Here is a 16,304-nt window from a genome sequence, read left to right as displayed (position 1 = left end):
AGAAGCTGAAAATTATGGTCAAAAGAATATTCCTTTTAGAAAAGATGTTTAGAAATTAGACTGTTTTTGTTGTTGCAAAATTTTGTTATTTGACCCCCCCCCCCCCTTATTTTTGTCTACCAACAGAGCAGATGCAGCAGAACATCTCACACACCATGGCAGATGAAATCATCAAACTACTCTCAAGCAAACATGACGACAAGAACTCACGGTATATCCAACTCCAAGATCTAGACCATTCCCATCATTCTAGATCTGGTCCTACTGATGTAGTCCCAACTGCCCCAACCTCCCCAAGCGAGATCACAGACGCCATAACCTCAGGGCAAGATGGTGAGAATGGGGAAAAGGAAAAAACAAATTCATCGATGACTCTTGCGCAGAAACTGACGTTTGTTGGGATGGCAATCATATACTTGGCATCTTTTATGTCTTTCTCTGTACTTGCTCCATTCTTCCCTTACGAGGTAAATATACATAATTTGATATTTTTTTCTTCTTCATAACACAATATTAAGTCAAACTATTCTCCGATTCTTCTTTTAACCTTCATCTAAATTTGGGGGATTTTGGGGGATTTTGGGGGTAATGCATGGTATCCATGCTAAAACTCGTACTGAAATACAAAGGAATAAGATACAGGTGGATACCACGCGCTAAAAATGACTCATTGAAAACAAATTGTTCACTGATTGAAAATAACTCGAAGCTGTTTTCACGTACACCCTTTCTTTCGTAAAACCCACGGATACAATTATTGTCTGCCCTGAAAAGGTCTTTGGAAGGGGGAGTTTGTTTACTAATTCGGCAGCCACATTTGTAAAATAAGAATTGAATTCATTAGCGATGGCCATTTTATCATGACATAATTTTTCATCGAAAGTAATGACAGATTCTTGTGCTTTTCTCTTCTTATTTTTTTAATTCTAAGCTCTTTAGATTCTGCCAAAGCCTCTCCGAATCTTGTTTATTTTCTTTTGTATATTTTATTTTGTAATTAATCGAGATTATCTCGTTTTACCTTTCTTTGAATCATATTTCTTATACCCTGTATCTTTCATAGAGCGAATAAAGGGAATATTTTGTGAACAAAATTAATGGAAGTGTATTATGGAGAACGACGTTCTTTTCACACGTATATCAATTAACATTGAATCATTACCCCTCTCTATCCATCGAATTAATACCTCTCTTCATACATCGAATATCATACCTCTCTTCGTTCATCGAATCTTTACCCCTCTCCTTCTCCATCGAATTCATACTGGAAAATACACACACATCAATTAAATAAACCACTATGTAGTACAGAAATGTTACTATATTTTGATTTATTTGCTTCCGTTTCAATGTGGACAACCTCATCCAAAACAGATTTGAATACAAAGATAACGGTTACAATTTAGTTACAGGGCGCTTTAGTAACGAGACGGAAGGCAAAGAGGACGGGAGAATTCACTCAACCGAGATCAAATAGTGTATGCAGTTCGGATTCTGTCTATTGGAATACTATTATTCTTATCAGGTGAATGAAATAATTTGTATTGAGACACTTTACAAAGACTTTTGCATTAAATTTGGTTACATTATGAACATGACGGAAGGCAAAGACGAGGGTAACCGAGCAAAATAATCAATCTGCGCATGTGCGAACCAGAATTTTCTGAGTCTTGTTGATTTCACGACCGTTCTCAGCCATAATAGCGTTCGTTCCCTAAACTCGACGGAAGAGTTGTATCACCGTACAATAGACCATTTTCGTAATGTAACAAAATGTAATGCATAAGTCTTTGTGAAGTGCCTCAATACGAATTATTTCATTCACCTAATAAGAATAATAGTATTTCAATAGACAGAATCCGAACTGTATACACTATTTGATCTCGGTTGAGTGAATTCTCCCGTCCTCTTTGCCTTCCGTCGCGTTACTAAAGCGCCCTTATGTTACAAGAGGAAAGGGAAAACGAGAAATTTAATTCGTCATTGAGTCTGTTATTAAATCTGGTTGACGTTGATCTTGTTGAGAACTGTCACAGCTACAACATATCAAAATTTAGAAGAAAATCGATCAATATTTACACAGTTACAATCCATTTTCCATAAATATGCTGACGGCATAATATGCAACTTCGTCTTTTGAGTTCCATGCCCATTGTACTTATATATTTCAATTCTTGCTTCTCCATGGTAAACATGTAGGGGTGAAATAAGAATACAAGGGCAAAGGGCAGAGCAATAGAAAATTAAAGAACTTTACATACATAATAGAGCATGAGAGAGAGAACTAGAACCAGAGGCGGGAAAGGGAGAGGATAAGAGAGAAGGGGGAAGGGCAGAGGCAGAGGGATACAGAGCAAGAGAATAAGAGGGATACAAGGCAATAGAGATAGAGGGAGGCAAGAAAGGAGAGGGAGAGGGAAACAGAGAGAGAGGGAGAGCGTGAACGTGTAGAAAGAGAGAAAGAGAAAGTGAGATGCAGAGACAGACCAAAAAAAGAGAGGGGCAGAACAGGAGAGGAGAAGGGACAAGAACAAGAGAAAGGAGAGAGAGAGAGAGGGAGAGATGCAATCGAGTCCTCAATATTTCTAGCCTAAATAGGCTCTTGAATTATGATAATGAAAGTGTGCCGATGATGATAAAATGATGATGTTCATGAATACGAAAATGACGATTTTTTTTTTAAAAATGATAATATATATATATATTTTTAAAACTTTTTTGCCTTTATTCAGATTTTCATAGTTATACCAAAATGATGAATAGGAACACAATTGTTCTTACAGTATAAACATACATGTAGTACATTGTCTCATACATTATAAATACAGACATATTTTAAAAATATTTTCCATAAGTATCCAAACTAATAACGTACACATTCAATCAAGTGTACAGAATGTGCTAATACTTCATATTAATAAAAATTAATATTTTTGGATACAACATTATAAAAAGGAACAATATTTACAACATATCTTCTATGTAAATTAGTTAGTTCAATGTAAATTAAGCAATCTGAACAAAGATTTTCTTATATAAACAAAAGATATAAGGTGAAGGTGCTGCTTCATAACCCATGATAACAAAATTTGTTATATTTACATATGATATGGTGCATTTTTCATTATAACTATATGAGGGTCTTGTATCATCGGAGGTCTGTAACTATACCGTTATTTAAAAAAAATAAAAATATACAATATAAAAAACAAGCAAACACGATAGTAGATAAGTGTCCGGATCGATGAGAAAGTGAGGGAGTGAACAGCAATTACAATATATATACAATCAGTTCCCCTGCCTTAAGGGGTAAAATGTTTCCATTTGTTATAATGTATTGGCAGTTTGTCCTTTAATTTTGCTTTTTCATGTTCAACTTTTTTTGAGTTCTCTACAGCCTTACATATTTCTTTACTAGTTGGGAACTTTCCATTTTTACGATTACTGTAAATCATATATTTGACCAAAATCAATACATGATTTATTATTATCTTTCATATTTTTTTTTAAACCAAGCAACACATCAATCCATTGCATATTAAGAAACTGAAACATCTTTAAACTGTTTCCCATCTCATTCCATATTCTGGACCTTTCAGAACATTCAAAGAAGATATGACGATAGGTTTCTACTTCTTTTCTACAAAAGGAACATAAATTTGACTGTGTTAATCCAAAAAGATACAATGTATCATTACAAAATATGATGTTATGTAAAAGTTTATAGTGAAATTCCCTTAACTTCCCATCTAGAGTGGAAAATCTGGGGATTGGCTAGTTTCCGACTTATCTAGATTTAAAGCTATTACCTCTGGATGTTTAAAAGCAAATGCATCTTGTATTATAGCAATAAAAATGTTATAAAGCATTTTGAAAGAGACAGACTCAAAAGAATACACTGTTTTGTTAATGATAAAGTTAATGTTGGAAAGATCAACAGTGTCATTTAGAGTATCATCTCTCCCTCTGCAAATTCTCTTAATCTTCCAGGCAGCTGGCAATTTGGTGTATAGATCATTAAGAAAAAACAGATCGTCTACATTAAGACCTTTCCTTATGAAATAGTCCCCTGATCTCATATCACCTTCTGCGTCCGTCAAATGTTTAACTTGAAAAATGTTCACATGAAATAATTTTGCATTAAAAGTAATTATCCTACCTTCAATAAAAGTATTGTTAAAGATAATTTGATTTTCATTATGTGTATCTTTTACAATATATTCCTTCTCCTTAAGATAATTCCAGATGTTCAAAAAATCCAAGTATAGATTGGGTGCCTTTGTTTTGGGATTATAATTGCAAAGAAATATTAACTTTCCTCCAACCGTTCTGAATATATATTCGAATTTTTTTTCCATTTCATGTCATTATTACCACCAAGCAGTTTCTTAATCCACACTACACGCTGTGCATAAATCATGTACTTGAAATTCAACATTTTCAAACCCCCTTTATCATAGCTGAAATATAAAATATTCCTTTTTATCTTATCATGTCCATTCCATATAAAATTAAAACATATCTTTTCAACTTCCTTGAAAACACTTGGTGGGGTAACCCGACACATGCTCCGCCGACGATTGCTCCGCCGACATTTACTCCGCAAAACGCGACAATTGCTCCGCGACATTTGCTCCGCGACATTTGCTCCGCCGACAATTGCTCCGCCGACATTTGATCCGCCGACATATGCTCCGCCGACATTTGCTCCGCCGACAATTGCTCCGCCGACAATTGCTCTGCCGACATTTGCTCCGCCGACAATTGCTCCGCAAAACGCGACAATTGCTCCGGTGACAAATGCTCCTCGAAAGACAGTTGCTCCGCCGACATTTGCTCCGCCGACAATTGCTCCGCAAAACGCGACAATTGCTCCGGTGACATTTGCTCCGCCGACAATTGCTCCGCCAACAGTTGCTCCGCCGACATTTGCGCTGCCTGAAGCGACACTTGCTCCGGTGACATTTGCTCCGCCGACAATTGTTCCGCCCAAAAAGTGTCCCATAAAATACAAGTGCTACTAGTACTCCGACAAATGCTTCGCCGACAATATTTTTTTTCACGGGTTATTTTCGTTTTTTTTTTCCTTCATTTTCTGAATGCATTTCATGAAATAATGTAGATGAAATGAAATGAATGAATGTTGATGACAATAATAATAACTAGATTTGTAATACTTGTTTTGAACAAGAATAGGTGGGCTGGTCTAACTTAAATTTGAGACAAAATAAAGGGCAAATTTAAGATAGCTTATTGTCTCAGCTACAACATACTCGAATTTCAGCGTAAACGAAGCTAAAACGACGGAGATATTGCTCGCGAAAGACGGGAATGTAGAATCCAGTTTTGAAAAAAGTCATGTCCCATACAATTATAATAATACTATATACTTATACTAATCGTCATCTAAATCATCACGTTCATATTCATCATGAAGATAACAATAATAATGATTATAATAATTACAATAATAACTTATATTAACGATAATAATCATGATGAGGATAATAATCACAATAACAAACATAATAATTACAAAAATAACATTAGTAACACCACCAACCATAATAATCATTGTTGTCATTATTATTGTGATACTGCTTCTAGTACTACTCCTACTACATCTACTAGGAAGAAGGAGGGGAAGAGGAAGAATCTTATTGTTTATTTTTTGTATTATCGAGGCATACAAATGCACAGGGAGGTAAGAGAGGGAAAAGTAAGGCGACGAAGAGGGAGAGAGAGGGTGAGAGAACGAGAGGGGTAGCCTATGGCCCGGGTTCAAATTCAGTTCTCTTTAATTTATTTGACCCAGTACTGATGATCATAATTTTATCTACCATGTGATTGCCAAGTGTACGCCACACCGAATAGCACTAGCTCACATTTTGTTATTGTTGTCAAGAACTTATTGGCATGCAGCCAGTAGATTTTCTTCATGTGTTTGATCTTGTATTGAAAAAAAGATCAAACACATCATCATAATCTACAGAGTGCAGCCAAAAATGTCTTAACAACAATTGAAATTTCTTTCAGGAAGCCTAACACTTAAAGTTGTTTTTGATTCAAAGGGCATCGTAGAGACGATGAACAAATAAGAATAATAATACATTCACTAATACATTTTCAATCATACATTTTCCCCGCCAAATAATCCGAACAAAAGAATCAACCGAGGGTAATCAACTGTTAAACGAATGTATCTTGAGTCCTTGAAAAATTAATTAATACTGCTTGTCAAATATTATTGAAGAACAGCAAAGGCGAACGCGATTGTCGCTGCAATTCAGAAATCATTGCTTGCATTGCTTTTCTCTCAAAATTACCGTGAGATATCAAGCTACATAGAACTATGATCGACACAAAAGATATTGTCTTAAAACAGTCAAAAACATTAGAACTTGAAAGAATAAAACATAATGCAAATGAATAAGACTAGAATGAATAGGACACAAGTTAATTTCTATCATTTAAATCATCCAGTACCAAATACCTGAGCAAAATTCGAACCAGATGCATTTAATGGTAAGCTTAAAGACAATGATTCATGACAATTGTAAATTGTCGTGAGTTTATCGTCTATATAGACGTATTGCAAAAGATAATCAGGATAATAAGGATCAGAATGATACCTCTACTACTAGGCCTACTTCTACATGACTATACTATACTACTGCCATTGTAGAATATGCTGATAATACAGATGATAATAATGATATGATTAACAATTATAACTAGACTTTAATTCGTCACTTTGACGAATTAGGTGATACGTATGCTATTTTTGTATCATGAAAGTGTGCCGATGATGATCTAATGATAATATTCATCAATACGATAATAAAGATATTGATGATGATGATTTATTTTTTTTAAATGACGATGAAAATGATTAAAAGTGGTATAGCGCCCCCTTCATGAATTCGATAGACAATTGTTATATGATTAATTTACTAAACAAGCTCAAATTTTCGCCTGATTGCAGAGCCTACCAATCATTGAACTGATATTTCGACGCACTACATACGCAACATAATGAACAAGTCTAGACTGGAATGTAGTATCATTCACCTCCCATAGGCATAAGACGCACATTAAGCAAACAATCTAATGACGTCATCAAAATGAATAAATATTGGTAATAATCTTGTGAAGAATTGTCTCAGCTACAACGTATCAAAATTTAGAAGAAAATTGATCAATATTTGCAGAGATACAATCATTTTCTGTTAATATGTTGACGTCATAATATGCAAATTCGTATTTTGACTTCCAAGGCCATTATGATGACGTTAAAATGTACTTAATGGCCAAATGAGAAATGAAATCATACCTCCGACTCCTATAATCAAAATAAAAGAATAATTGGGGGTCTAGGTGCATCCCGAAGAGCTGTGATGGATTTTGTGTAATCATGTTTTTGCCTATATATGCTCTGTATTACATGTGCTCGTGCACACGGCAATTTATCTTAAAGTTGATATTCATTGATTTTAAAAACTAAATTTATTTCAATTATTGCAAAGTTGAAACTTTGATTCGACAAGGTTATCAAAATTCAATGCTTGGAAATATTCGAAGTAACGATTATTATAAATTACAAAACGCTTAAATACAGCATGGGCATAGCACCGGAAGAGCTCTCCAAACGCTACTGAGATGTGTGAGATCACAGTATGGACATGACTTGCACAAGCAGACGGTGCCCCATGACATCTCACACATTTTCAGTGCCTGTGTTTTCATCTTTTCTTGAGTCCTTTCTCTTACTTCACTACCGTCAGGCTAAATGTATAATCTATTGCCTCACATGGTTTTATTTTGATGACAAATGCAGCGATACAAAAATAAAGGAATCTGTCGCTTGTAAACAAAATAAGACGCCATTGTATATTCAGCTGTACACATCGGGGTATGTTCGGCGTTTCAAGAGGGAACAAATGCCGTCCTTAATATCATTCCAGGGGGTTTTCAATTTGAAAGTCTGGTTTCTTTGATTGCTAATTAACCCCAATCCTGTGTATTTACAAGCAAAATATTTTAGTTATCAGAATCGGGTCATATCCCCTTTTGAATGGTTTGACATGCCATTACATTTATATACACTTAACTCATTATAATTTGACAAATAATAGCTTTGCAATTATGTTCATTCTCTATGGGATGTCGTCTGCTTGGGCAATGTTGGTCCATATAGTGACGTCATTAAAACATCGTTATTTTTCCGGCGAATCTCTGGTATATCCCAGCTGCTATGGAGGTGGTTGTATTTGTATTTTTTATAAATCACCCGATCTGTAGTTGACCTATAACTTGTACGATGGCCATCTGTTAGATTACCAGTTTCTAGTCATACATTAGTTGACATATTTGGGATTTTCTTTGAATTTCAACTTTAAACGGACGCGCATTCCGTTATGAAATATCATGAAAGAACAAAAAATTGCGTTTCTTTGTTGTGTAATGGCGTTACACGCAAAAACGCGCGTGCATAATTTTCGAAATTCTTTAAATGGCCTAGAACATACTCTGTTTTGATTAAAAAGTGAATTTGAGCATTTTAAAATTCAGACGCGCGCAGATTTTGATGAGATGTTATGTCGAACCTTGACCTGAAGTTCGTGTGTTTGAAATATGGTTCAGTTTTGATGACTCGTTATGAAGATATGATTAAAAGTCGATTTCCACAAAATAGCGCCTGGATGACGTTACGATGATTTTGAGTTACTGAAAAGTGTCACAATTCTAAGTTATGCTAATATTAATCATCATGGCAAGTTTCATGATAATGGCTTTATTCATTCATGAGATATCCTGCGAACAAATTAATGGCAGAATAATGAATGGGAATAACAATAACTTGAATTTGTCACTTTGACAATTTAGGCTATACGTATGCTAATTTTTTAAATAATGAAGAATGTTTTTTCACGATTTTATATTATCTTCTAAAATGCTCTTCCTATTAAAGGTAAAAACCAGTATCGAAAACGCCCCAATTTAAAAAAATGAAATGGAAGCTCTTATTACCAATCATGTGAAAGAATATGTTTTGACTAATACATCATGATAACAATTTTGCCGGGAAACCGCCTACTAATTGATATGTTTGGTAAATTAGTTTATCTACATGGTCTGTGAGAGATAAACGCACATGTCGCGCACGTGTGCGTATATTCCCATATACATCTTTCTGTGTACAGTGCTTGTAACTTTACGAAGACTGGGCCAAATTTCTTATCATTTTGATGATTCCAAAACCTTGCAGTATACACCAATACTTATATGCTAGATGATCAACATTTTCTGATCGATTCCACAACGTTTCTGTCACAATGCATTCGCATGACCATAACTGGTCTTTACCTTTAAGGTCTATCCATATGAAAAGTTTCAACTGTGTAGTATATTGACCATTATGGATCTATGTAAGATAGATTGAGACGATATATGACAATTGACCCCATACAATAAGCAGTTACACCTTCGACCCTAATTGACATATTGACATAACGAAGAATGCATTTTCACAATTTCATCTTCTTCCATGAAATGCTCTACCCGTCATGTTTACCTAGATTGTGCTGCGCATAGATTCAATCGGATTATTTTGGGCCATTGCAAGAAGTGGGTTATTGATGTGGACAAATACTCATGTACCCTTTAAGCTCATATAATGTATTTTATTACCAGAGGAAAAAAATTGGTCAGTCACTCAATAGTGTCTGACAGTAAAGTATAGAAAGTAAAGGGGTTTCCTTGTTTAATTTGAATACTAGAAAACTGCTAACGTTTATATTTCACAAATAGGACAAACGTGACATATGCATAATTCCTACAATGTTCTACAACATTTGCGAATTTAACTTTCAATTGAAAATTTCAACATGATCCCACCATCTGATCAAAGAACAAAAGACACAACTTTTATAGCTCATAGTCTCAGCTATAACATACCAAAATTTGGGAGAACATAGAGCACAAAATAAGCTAGATAGTGCTCAAAGATTAATGTCATGTAGATCCATGATTTGAACTAAATTGGTACCTTCCACAGGCTTAACACGCAAATTAAGAAAATCTGTCAAGTTACCTTTAATCGCAATTTTCACTATGATGTCATCAAAATGAAAAATAATATGCAGTTAACTTGTAGACAATTGCCTCAACTACAAGATATTAACATTAAGAAGAGAATCAATCATTTTAAAGAGATACAATCAATTTTCCATAAATATGCTGACGTCATAATATGCAAATTCGTATTTTGAGTTCCAAGGTCAATATGATGATGACACGATATACTTAATGGCCAAATGAGACATAAAATCACATCTCCGACTCATACTCTATCCGAATATGAAAAAAAAAATTGAGGGTTCCTGTCCATCCCAAAGAGTCATAAGGGTTTTGTGTAGGCATGTTGTTGCCCATATATGCTATGTATTACATGGGCACGCGCGCACGCTCATTCCCTTATTAATGGTCATAAAGAGATAAACATGGTATCAAATTGTTCGGTAAAACATGAGGAATACTGTGTCAAAAAAGAATCTAGGATGAATTATTTTGCGTTCGGCCGTGACAAACGAAAACGCGCGCGATTCTTTATGAAATGCTTTTGCTAATAATGGCGTACGCTCGCGTTTTTTGACGTGAAATTGACCGGACCGATATTGACCTTGATCCTGGTAAATATGAATGAGAAATGTCTTTTCGTTATGAATATATGATCATATTTTGATTTTCACAAAATGGTGCCTGGATGACGTTATCAATCAAGGTCAAGGTTGAAAACCTTATTGTGCTCTTTCCTCATGCCTGTATATTATGTGTGCCAAATTTCAAGGCATTTGATTGAGCCATTTTCAAGTTATCGTGCTAACAAAAAAGTGGTTAGAAATAAGACAAATATTCTAACGAAAACATAAGGTGATCTGTATTTTATACAGCCCTCCTGATAATACATTACATTTATAATGCGCTTCATACAATGTTTCTAAACGCAAGAGAAAGAAGAAAGGATAAGGATGTGGGAGGAAAAAGGAGTTACCTAGAAGTCATTTCGAATATACTGAAATAATTTTCCATCTATCACTGTACGTCCCATATGATGTACACTGAACACTCATTCCATGTCGTGAGAAGTTTTTTTTAAAAAGTAGAGCAGCAAGCCACATTCCCCAATACGCGCATACCTCATAGTTAATTTCAAACAGCTCATCAATAATGTAAGACCTGAAATGACCTGAAATGACCTGAAGTTGCGCTGCCGTCGGGAAAAAAGAGAAAAGGGGGAGGGGGAAAAAGAGAGGGCAAGGGAAAGAAAAGAAAAAAGAAAAGAAAAAGAAAAGAAAGTAAGGAAACGAAAGAAAAGAAAGAAAAAGAGAAGAAAGAAAGAGAAGGAAAAAAAGAGGGAGGAGAGGAAAAGAAAGAAAAGAAAGAAAAGGAAAAAAAAGGAAAAAAGAGAAAAGGGAAACAAAAGAAACGGAGGGGGTGTGAAAGAGAGGAGGGGGAGGTAAGAGCCTGGGAAAGCAGGAGTGGGGGTAAAAGAAAGGGGGGGGGGGGTCGTTGGGTCTCGTCAAGGAAGCAAAAAAAGACACGGGTAAATATATGTTGCTGTGTCGGGTCAGCTGTGTCGGTATTTTTGCTCGATCCTCGTGTACTATATCAATGCAGAAGTTTGAAGTCGGTGAGATGTATATTGTCGGTCGGCCAACAAGTTTTTTTCCCTACGAACTGTTACTTTGTATCCGCTGTGACGACTTCGAGAGTGACTACAACTACAATACTTGTATTTTCTCCAAGTTTCACTTTCCTATAATATCAGCTAAAGAAATCAGAGATTTAACATTTTCAGGGAAACTAACTTCAAACAAGGATTAAGAGTCAACAACGATACGACGAATCGTTTTCCTTTCTCTATATTTTGATGAAACGCCAAAATTTCAGCGCTTCGCGCAGGAGGGGAAAACTTTATTTAGACGAGTCGAGAACGGTACAATAAATCGTCTTCTTTTCCTAATAATTTAGGGAAACGTCTAAGCTTCCGCGCTTACATATTATTATTTTGCTTCGCGCGGGAGGCCTAACACCGACACCCCCTAACGAGCGCGCTTCGCTTGCTCACTACCCCCCTCCCTAAAATAATAAGATCCTAGCTACGCGCCTGCATTAAAATATATAGCTATGATGTTGACTAGGTTGACAAAATAAGTCGTATATTTATGTCGTCGAGGAAATTGATCATTTGCGCATACGCAAGTACTATAGATAGTCCATAGGGAAAACAATTTAGCCTTCGGCCCCGGGTTTATAGGGTTATTTGTAGATATTGAGACACTTAATTTTCTCGGTAATTGGTGGCTAGTTTTGTCGGTAATCGTTGGCCTCTACACCCCCCCCCCCCCCACTGAAAAAGGTCTAGCGACGCCCCTGATACAATGTATTAGGTCATCGTGGAAGTTCTAGAAAGCAACAGGGGAGGGATCAAAATAAGCTTTGAAGGGCACTTATACGTAAAGAAGAGAACCCATTCAGACGGGAAAATTAGATGGCAGCCTTTTTGCTTATTCCCATTTATACAAATCATTTTGTTGCAGTTTGATGTCAGTTCTTCACGATAAGCCAATTGCTCTTCTTCCGGTGGTTCCTTGAGTCCCTTAAAGTCAGTGAAAACAAAGTACTCGAAAGAGACGGGGTGTTTTACACACTAATATATTATATAGTAAAGCTACATACACTTAACTGAAGGAAAGAAACCTACAGAAGACGGACTGGATATTATTGTAAATACTATTCTAAACAAGAATGTACTACATGTACTACATTACGTTACAATTTCACGAGAGAACTAGAACTCGAGAGGGGAAGAAAAGAAGAAGTGATGAAAATGAAAGAAGACTAATAGCATGAGAGGAAAGAAAAGAGCTAAGAAGACAAGAAAAGGGTGTAAAAAGGAAAATAAAGAGCAAGAGAGAGAGAGAGATATCCTTGAGCTTTTGATCGGCTAATGAGTAATAAATGAAACAGATTTTGAGCGGAGTAATTATCTTTCGCTGGAGAACTTGCATAAGGAGCTAAAACTTGATGTTTTTCAAAATCAAACATTATGGGGAATAGCAAAAAACGGCTGAGCATTTATTGCACTAATTGCCAGAGGAGCATTCATGTCTTCCACGAGGCCGCACTTTTCGATCAGAGAGCAATTTAATTGTCGGCGGAGCATTGTCTTTTGCGGGGTACTTTTGGGGAGGAGCAACAATTATTGTCGTAGTAGCCTTTGTATTTTACGGGGCACTTTTTTAGCGGAGCAAATGTCGGCGGAGCAATCGTCGACGGAGCAAATGTCACCGGAGCAAGTGTCGCTTCAGGCGGAGCAAATGTCGGCGGAGCAATTGTCGGCGGAGCAAATGTCACCGGAGCAATTGTCGGCGGAGCAATTGTCGGCGGAGCAACTGTCGGCGGAGCAACTGTCGTTCGAGGAGCATTTGTCACCGGAGCAATTGTCGCGTTTTGCGGAGCAATTGTCGGCGGAGCAAATGTCGGCGGAGCAATTGTCGGCGGAGCAATTGTCGGCGGAGCAAATGTCGGCGGAGCACATGTCGGCGGAGCACATGTCGGCGGAGCACATGTCGGCGGAGCAACTGTCGGCGGAGCAACTGTCGCGGAGCAATTGTCGCGTTTTGCGGAGTAAATGTCGGCGGAGCAATCGTCGGCGGAGCATGTGTCATGGAACCCTTGGTGGTACCGACATTATAGAAGACACATATAGTAATTTAGAGATTGCAAAAACTTTAACCAACTGAATTTTCCCAAAAAACGTTAAATCCCGTTGCTTCCACCACCATAACAATCTTTTTATTTTGCTCACTATTTCCTTATAATTCTTTTCTTCTTTAACATTAATATCCAAAGAGAAGTATATTCCAAGAACTTTTACCAGGGAAACCATCTTACCCAATGTTATACCGGTCAAATTTTCATTACTGTGACTAGAAGAACCAAGCTTCATAATTTGTGTTTTGTCCCTATTAATTTTTAATCCAGATACCTGAGAGAAGGAATCTAAAATTTTTTTCTAAGATTTTCATATCTTCTGTGTCTTTCAAAAAAATTGAACAGTCGTCTGCATACATTACTATCTTCGTGAGTATATTGCCTATCAAAATACCTTTTAATTTTTGTTCATTGCGAATAACCACTGCTAATGTTTTTATGATTAACAAGAATAAATATCGACTTAAGGGATCTCCTTGTCTTACTCCCCTGCCTATTTCAAAATAGCCTGTGGAAAAGCCCCCATTCATGACACAGCTAACTACATTTTTATACAACACTTCTATCCATCCATCTACAAAAATATGGGCCGAAACCATATTTTTCAGTAAGAAATTCATATATCAGTGTGAGACAGTGTCAAAAGCTTTCTCAAAATCAACTGTTACTAGAAAACCCTGTACCTTGTATACCTGTGTGTAAAATATGACATCGTCAATAATTCTCACCGCTTCTCCTATATTCCTACTAGGCAAAAATCCAACTTGATCTACATGTATCACCTCTTCCAATACATTCTTTATTTTTTTCCGCCAACACTTTAGACAAAAGTTTATAATCCACATTAAGGAGGGTAATTGGTCTGTAATTGCAAATATATAAAGGGTTTTTATTTTCTTTTTTTATTACCGTTATTACACCCTGTTTCTGTGTGGTGGACAATTCACCCTTCTCAAAAGAGGCATTGAAGGAGTCCGAAACAAGGTTCCCTATATCAGGCCAAAAAATGCGATAAAATTCCACTGACAAAGCGTCATTCTCAGGCGATTTGTTTAAAGAGATTTTATTTAACATTGAAGTACATTCCCAAAATGTAATTTTCTCATCATACGACTTCTTACTAGCTTCACTTATATTTAAATGAGACATATTAAAAAAGAGATCATCTGTCCTATCCATCTTTTCATTTTCTGAGTATAGGTTATGATAAAAATGTTTAATTTCTTTTAGAATTTGTTTTGGATCAGATGTTCCTTCATTCCTACCATCTAATTGTAATTTGTCTATAAATGTTTTTTCTGATTGGATGCCAACAGTTGTTTAAAAATAATTTTCATTGATTTCACTTTCTCCAAACCATTTTGCACGCGATCTAACTTTTAACCCGACTACTTTCTGATCATATAACACTTTGAGTTCCTTTCTCTTTGACTCTAAATTTTGTAAGGTATCATTATCTGGAGAAATAACCAATGGAAGTTTAAGCTTATGAATATCTTTCTGTATTTTGCGTAGGTTTTCCTTCGTTTATTGTGCCCTACCTTTGGAATATTTCTTTGTTTTTTCATGAACTTTCATTTTAACGAAATCCCACAGGACTCTGGCGTCTGTAATATCTTTCTTCCCCTGATCTCCGACAGATTTAATTTCTGCTCTCATATATTGAACATATTCTACATCTAAACACAGACTATTATTGAACTTCCAGTAAGATGGACCTATATTCTGAAAAACTTTATCACCCAAAGGCAAACCCAGATAAATGGCAGAGTGATCAGGAGCTGTGGAGGGTATAATATTACACTCGGCAATTTGTTTCGTTTGAAACTACCCAATAGTCTAACCTACTTTGAATTAAAGGGTTATTTTGTCTGTAAGTAAATTGAATCGTATCTAGGTTTCTTTTCCTCCATATATCAAGCATATCAAACCTTCCAAGGAAATCCTCGAATTCTAAATTAAACTTGTGACCTCTAATACTCCCTTTACTTGAAATATCCAATTCAAAATTCCAAATCATATTAAAGTCGCCACCAATTATCATAAGGGATTTGTTTAAATTGAATTTATTTAAGCGAACACTTAAATGATTTAAAAAATCTATTTGTTCCTGCTTTTTTTCTCGAACTGGAAAATAAAAATTACAGATAATGTATCTTATGTTTTGTACCTCAACTTCTAAAATAATGTACCTCCCGTCTGAATCACACTCACTTCTCAATACTTCAACTTCAGTTTTTGTAAAATCAGAATACAAACTCCTCGACTGTGGTTGCTCCCGTGACTAAAAAAAAACACTCCCCACTCCATTCCCTCTTCCATCGATCCTCAACATCGTTTGTACTAAAAGTTTCCTGAAAAAAAATTGTATCTCCTCTCTGTCTACTCCACTTTACTATAGCGTTCCTTTTGGTAACGTCTCTAAGACCCTTAACATTCAATGAAACTAAATTCAACAGGTCGTTCTTCCTATCCATCATGTATTATTACATTACCTAATATACGTGTATATACGATCAATACCT

General features: G+C 35.9%; 1 protein-coding gene across 2 annotated transcripts in view; it reads left to right on the top strand.

Annotated features, from left to right (window-relative positions):
- The window catches only part of LOC105441943 (MFS-type transporter SLC18B1-like), a 60,098-nt gene that overhangs the window by 10,809 nt on the left and 32,985 nt on the right, over positions 1-16,304 (top strand). For both annotated transcript variants that reach the window (XM_030988087.1, XM_030988086.1), the window contains exon 2: positions 127-467. In XM_030988087.1, the coding sequence (XP_030843947.1) occupies positions 132-467 (336 nt within the window). In that variant the 5' untranslated portion in view covers positions 127-131. The remainder of the gene's footprint in view (positions 1-126; positions 468-16,304) is intronic.

Source organism: Strongylocentrotus purpuratus, unplaced genomic scaffold, assembly GCF_000002235.5.
Source record: "Strongylocentrotus purpuratus isolate Spur 01 unplaced genomic scaffold, Spur_5.0 spur5_scaffold_17, whole genome shotgun sequence".
In the NCBI taxonomy this organism is placed as follows: domain Eukaryota; kingdom Metazoa; phylum Echinodermata; class Echinoidea; order Camarodonta; family Strongylocentrotidae; genus Strongylocentrotus; species Strongylocentrotus purpuratus.
The sequence above is the reverse complement of the archived record's forward strand: the minus strand, read 5'-3'. Positions and strand labels throughout refer to the sequence as shown.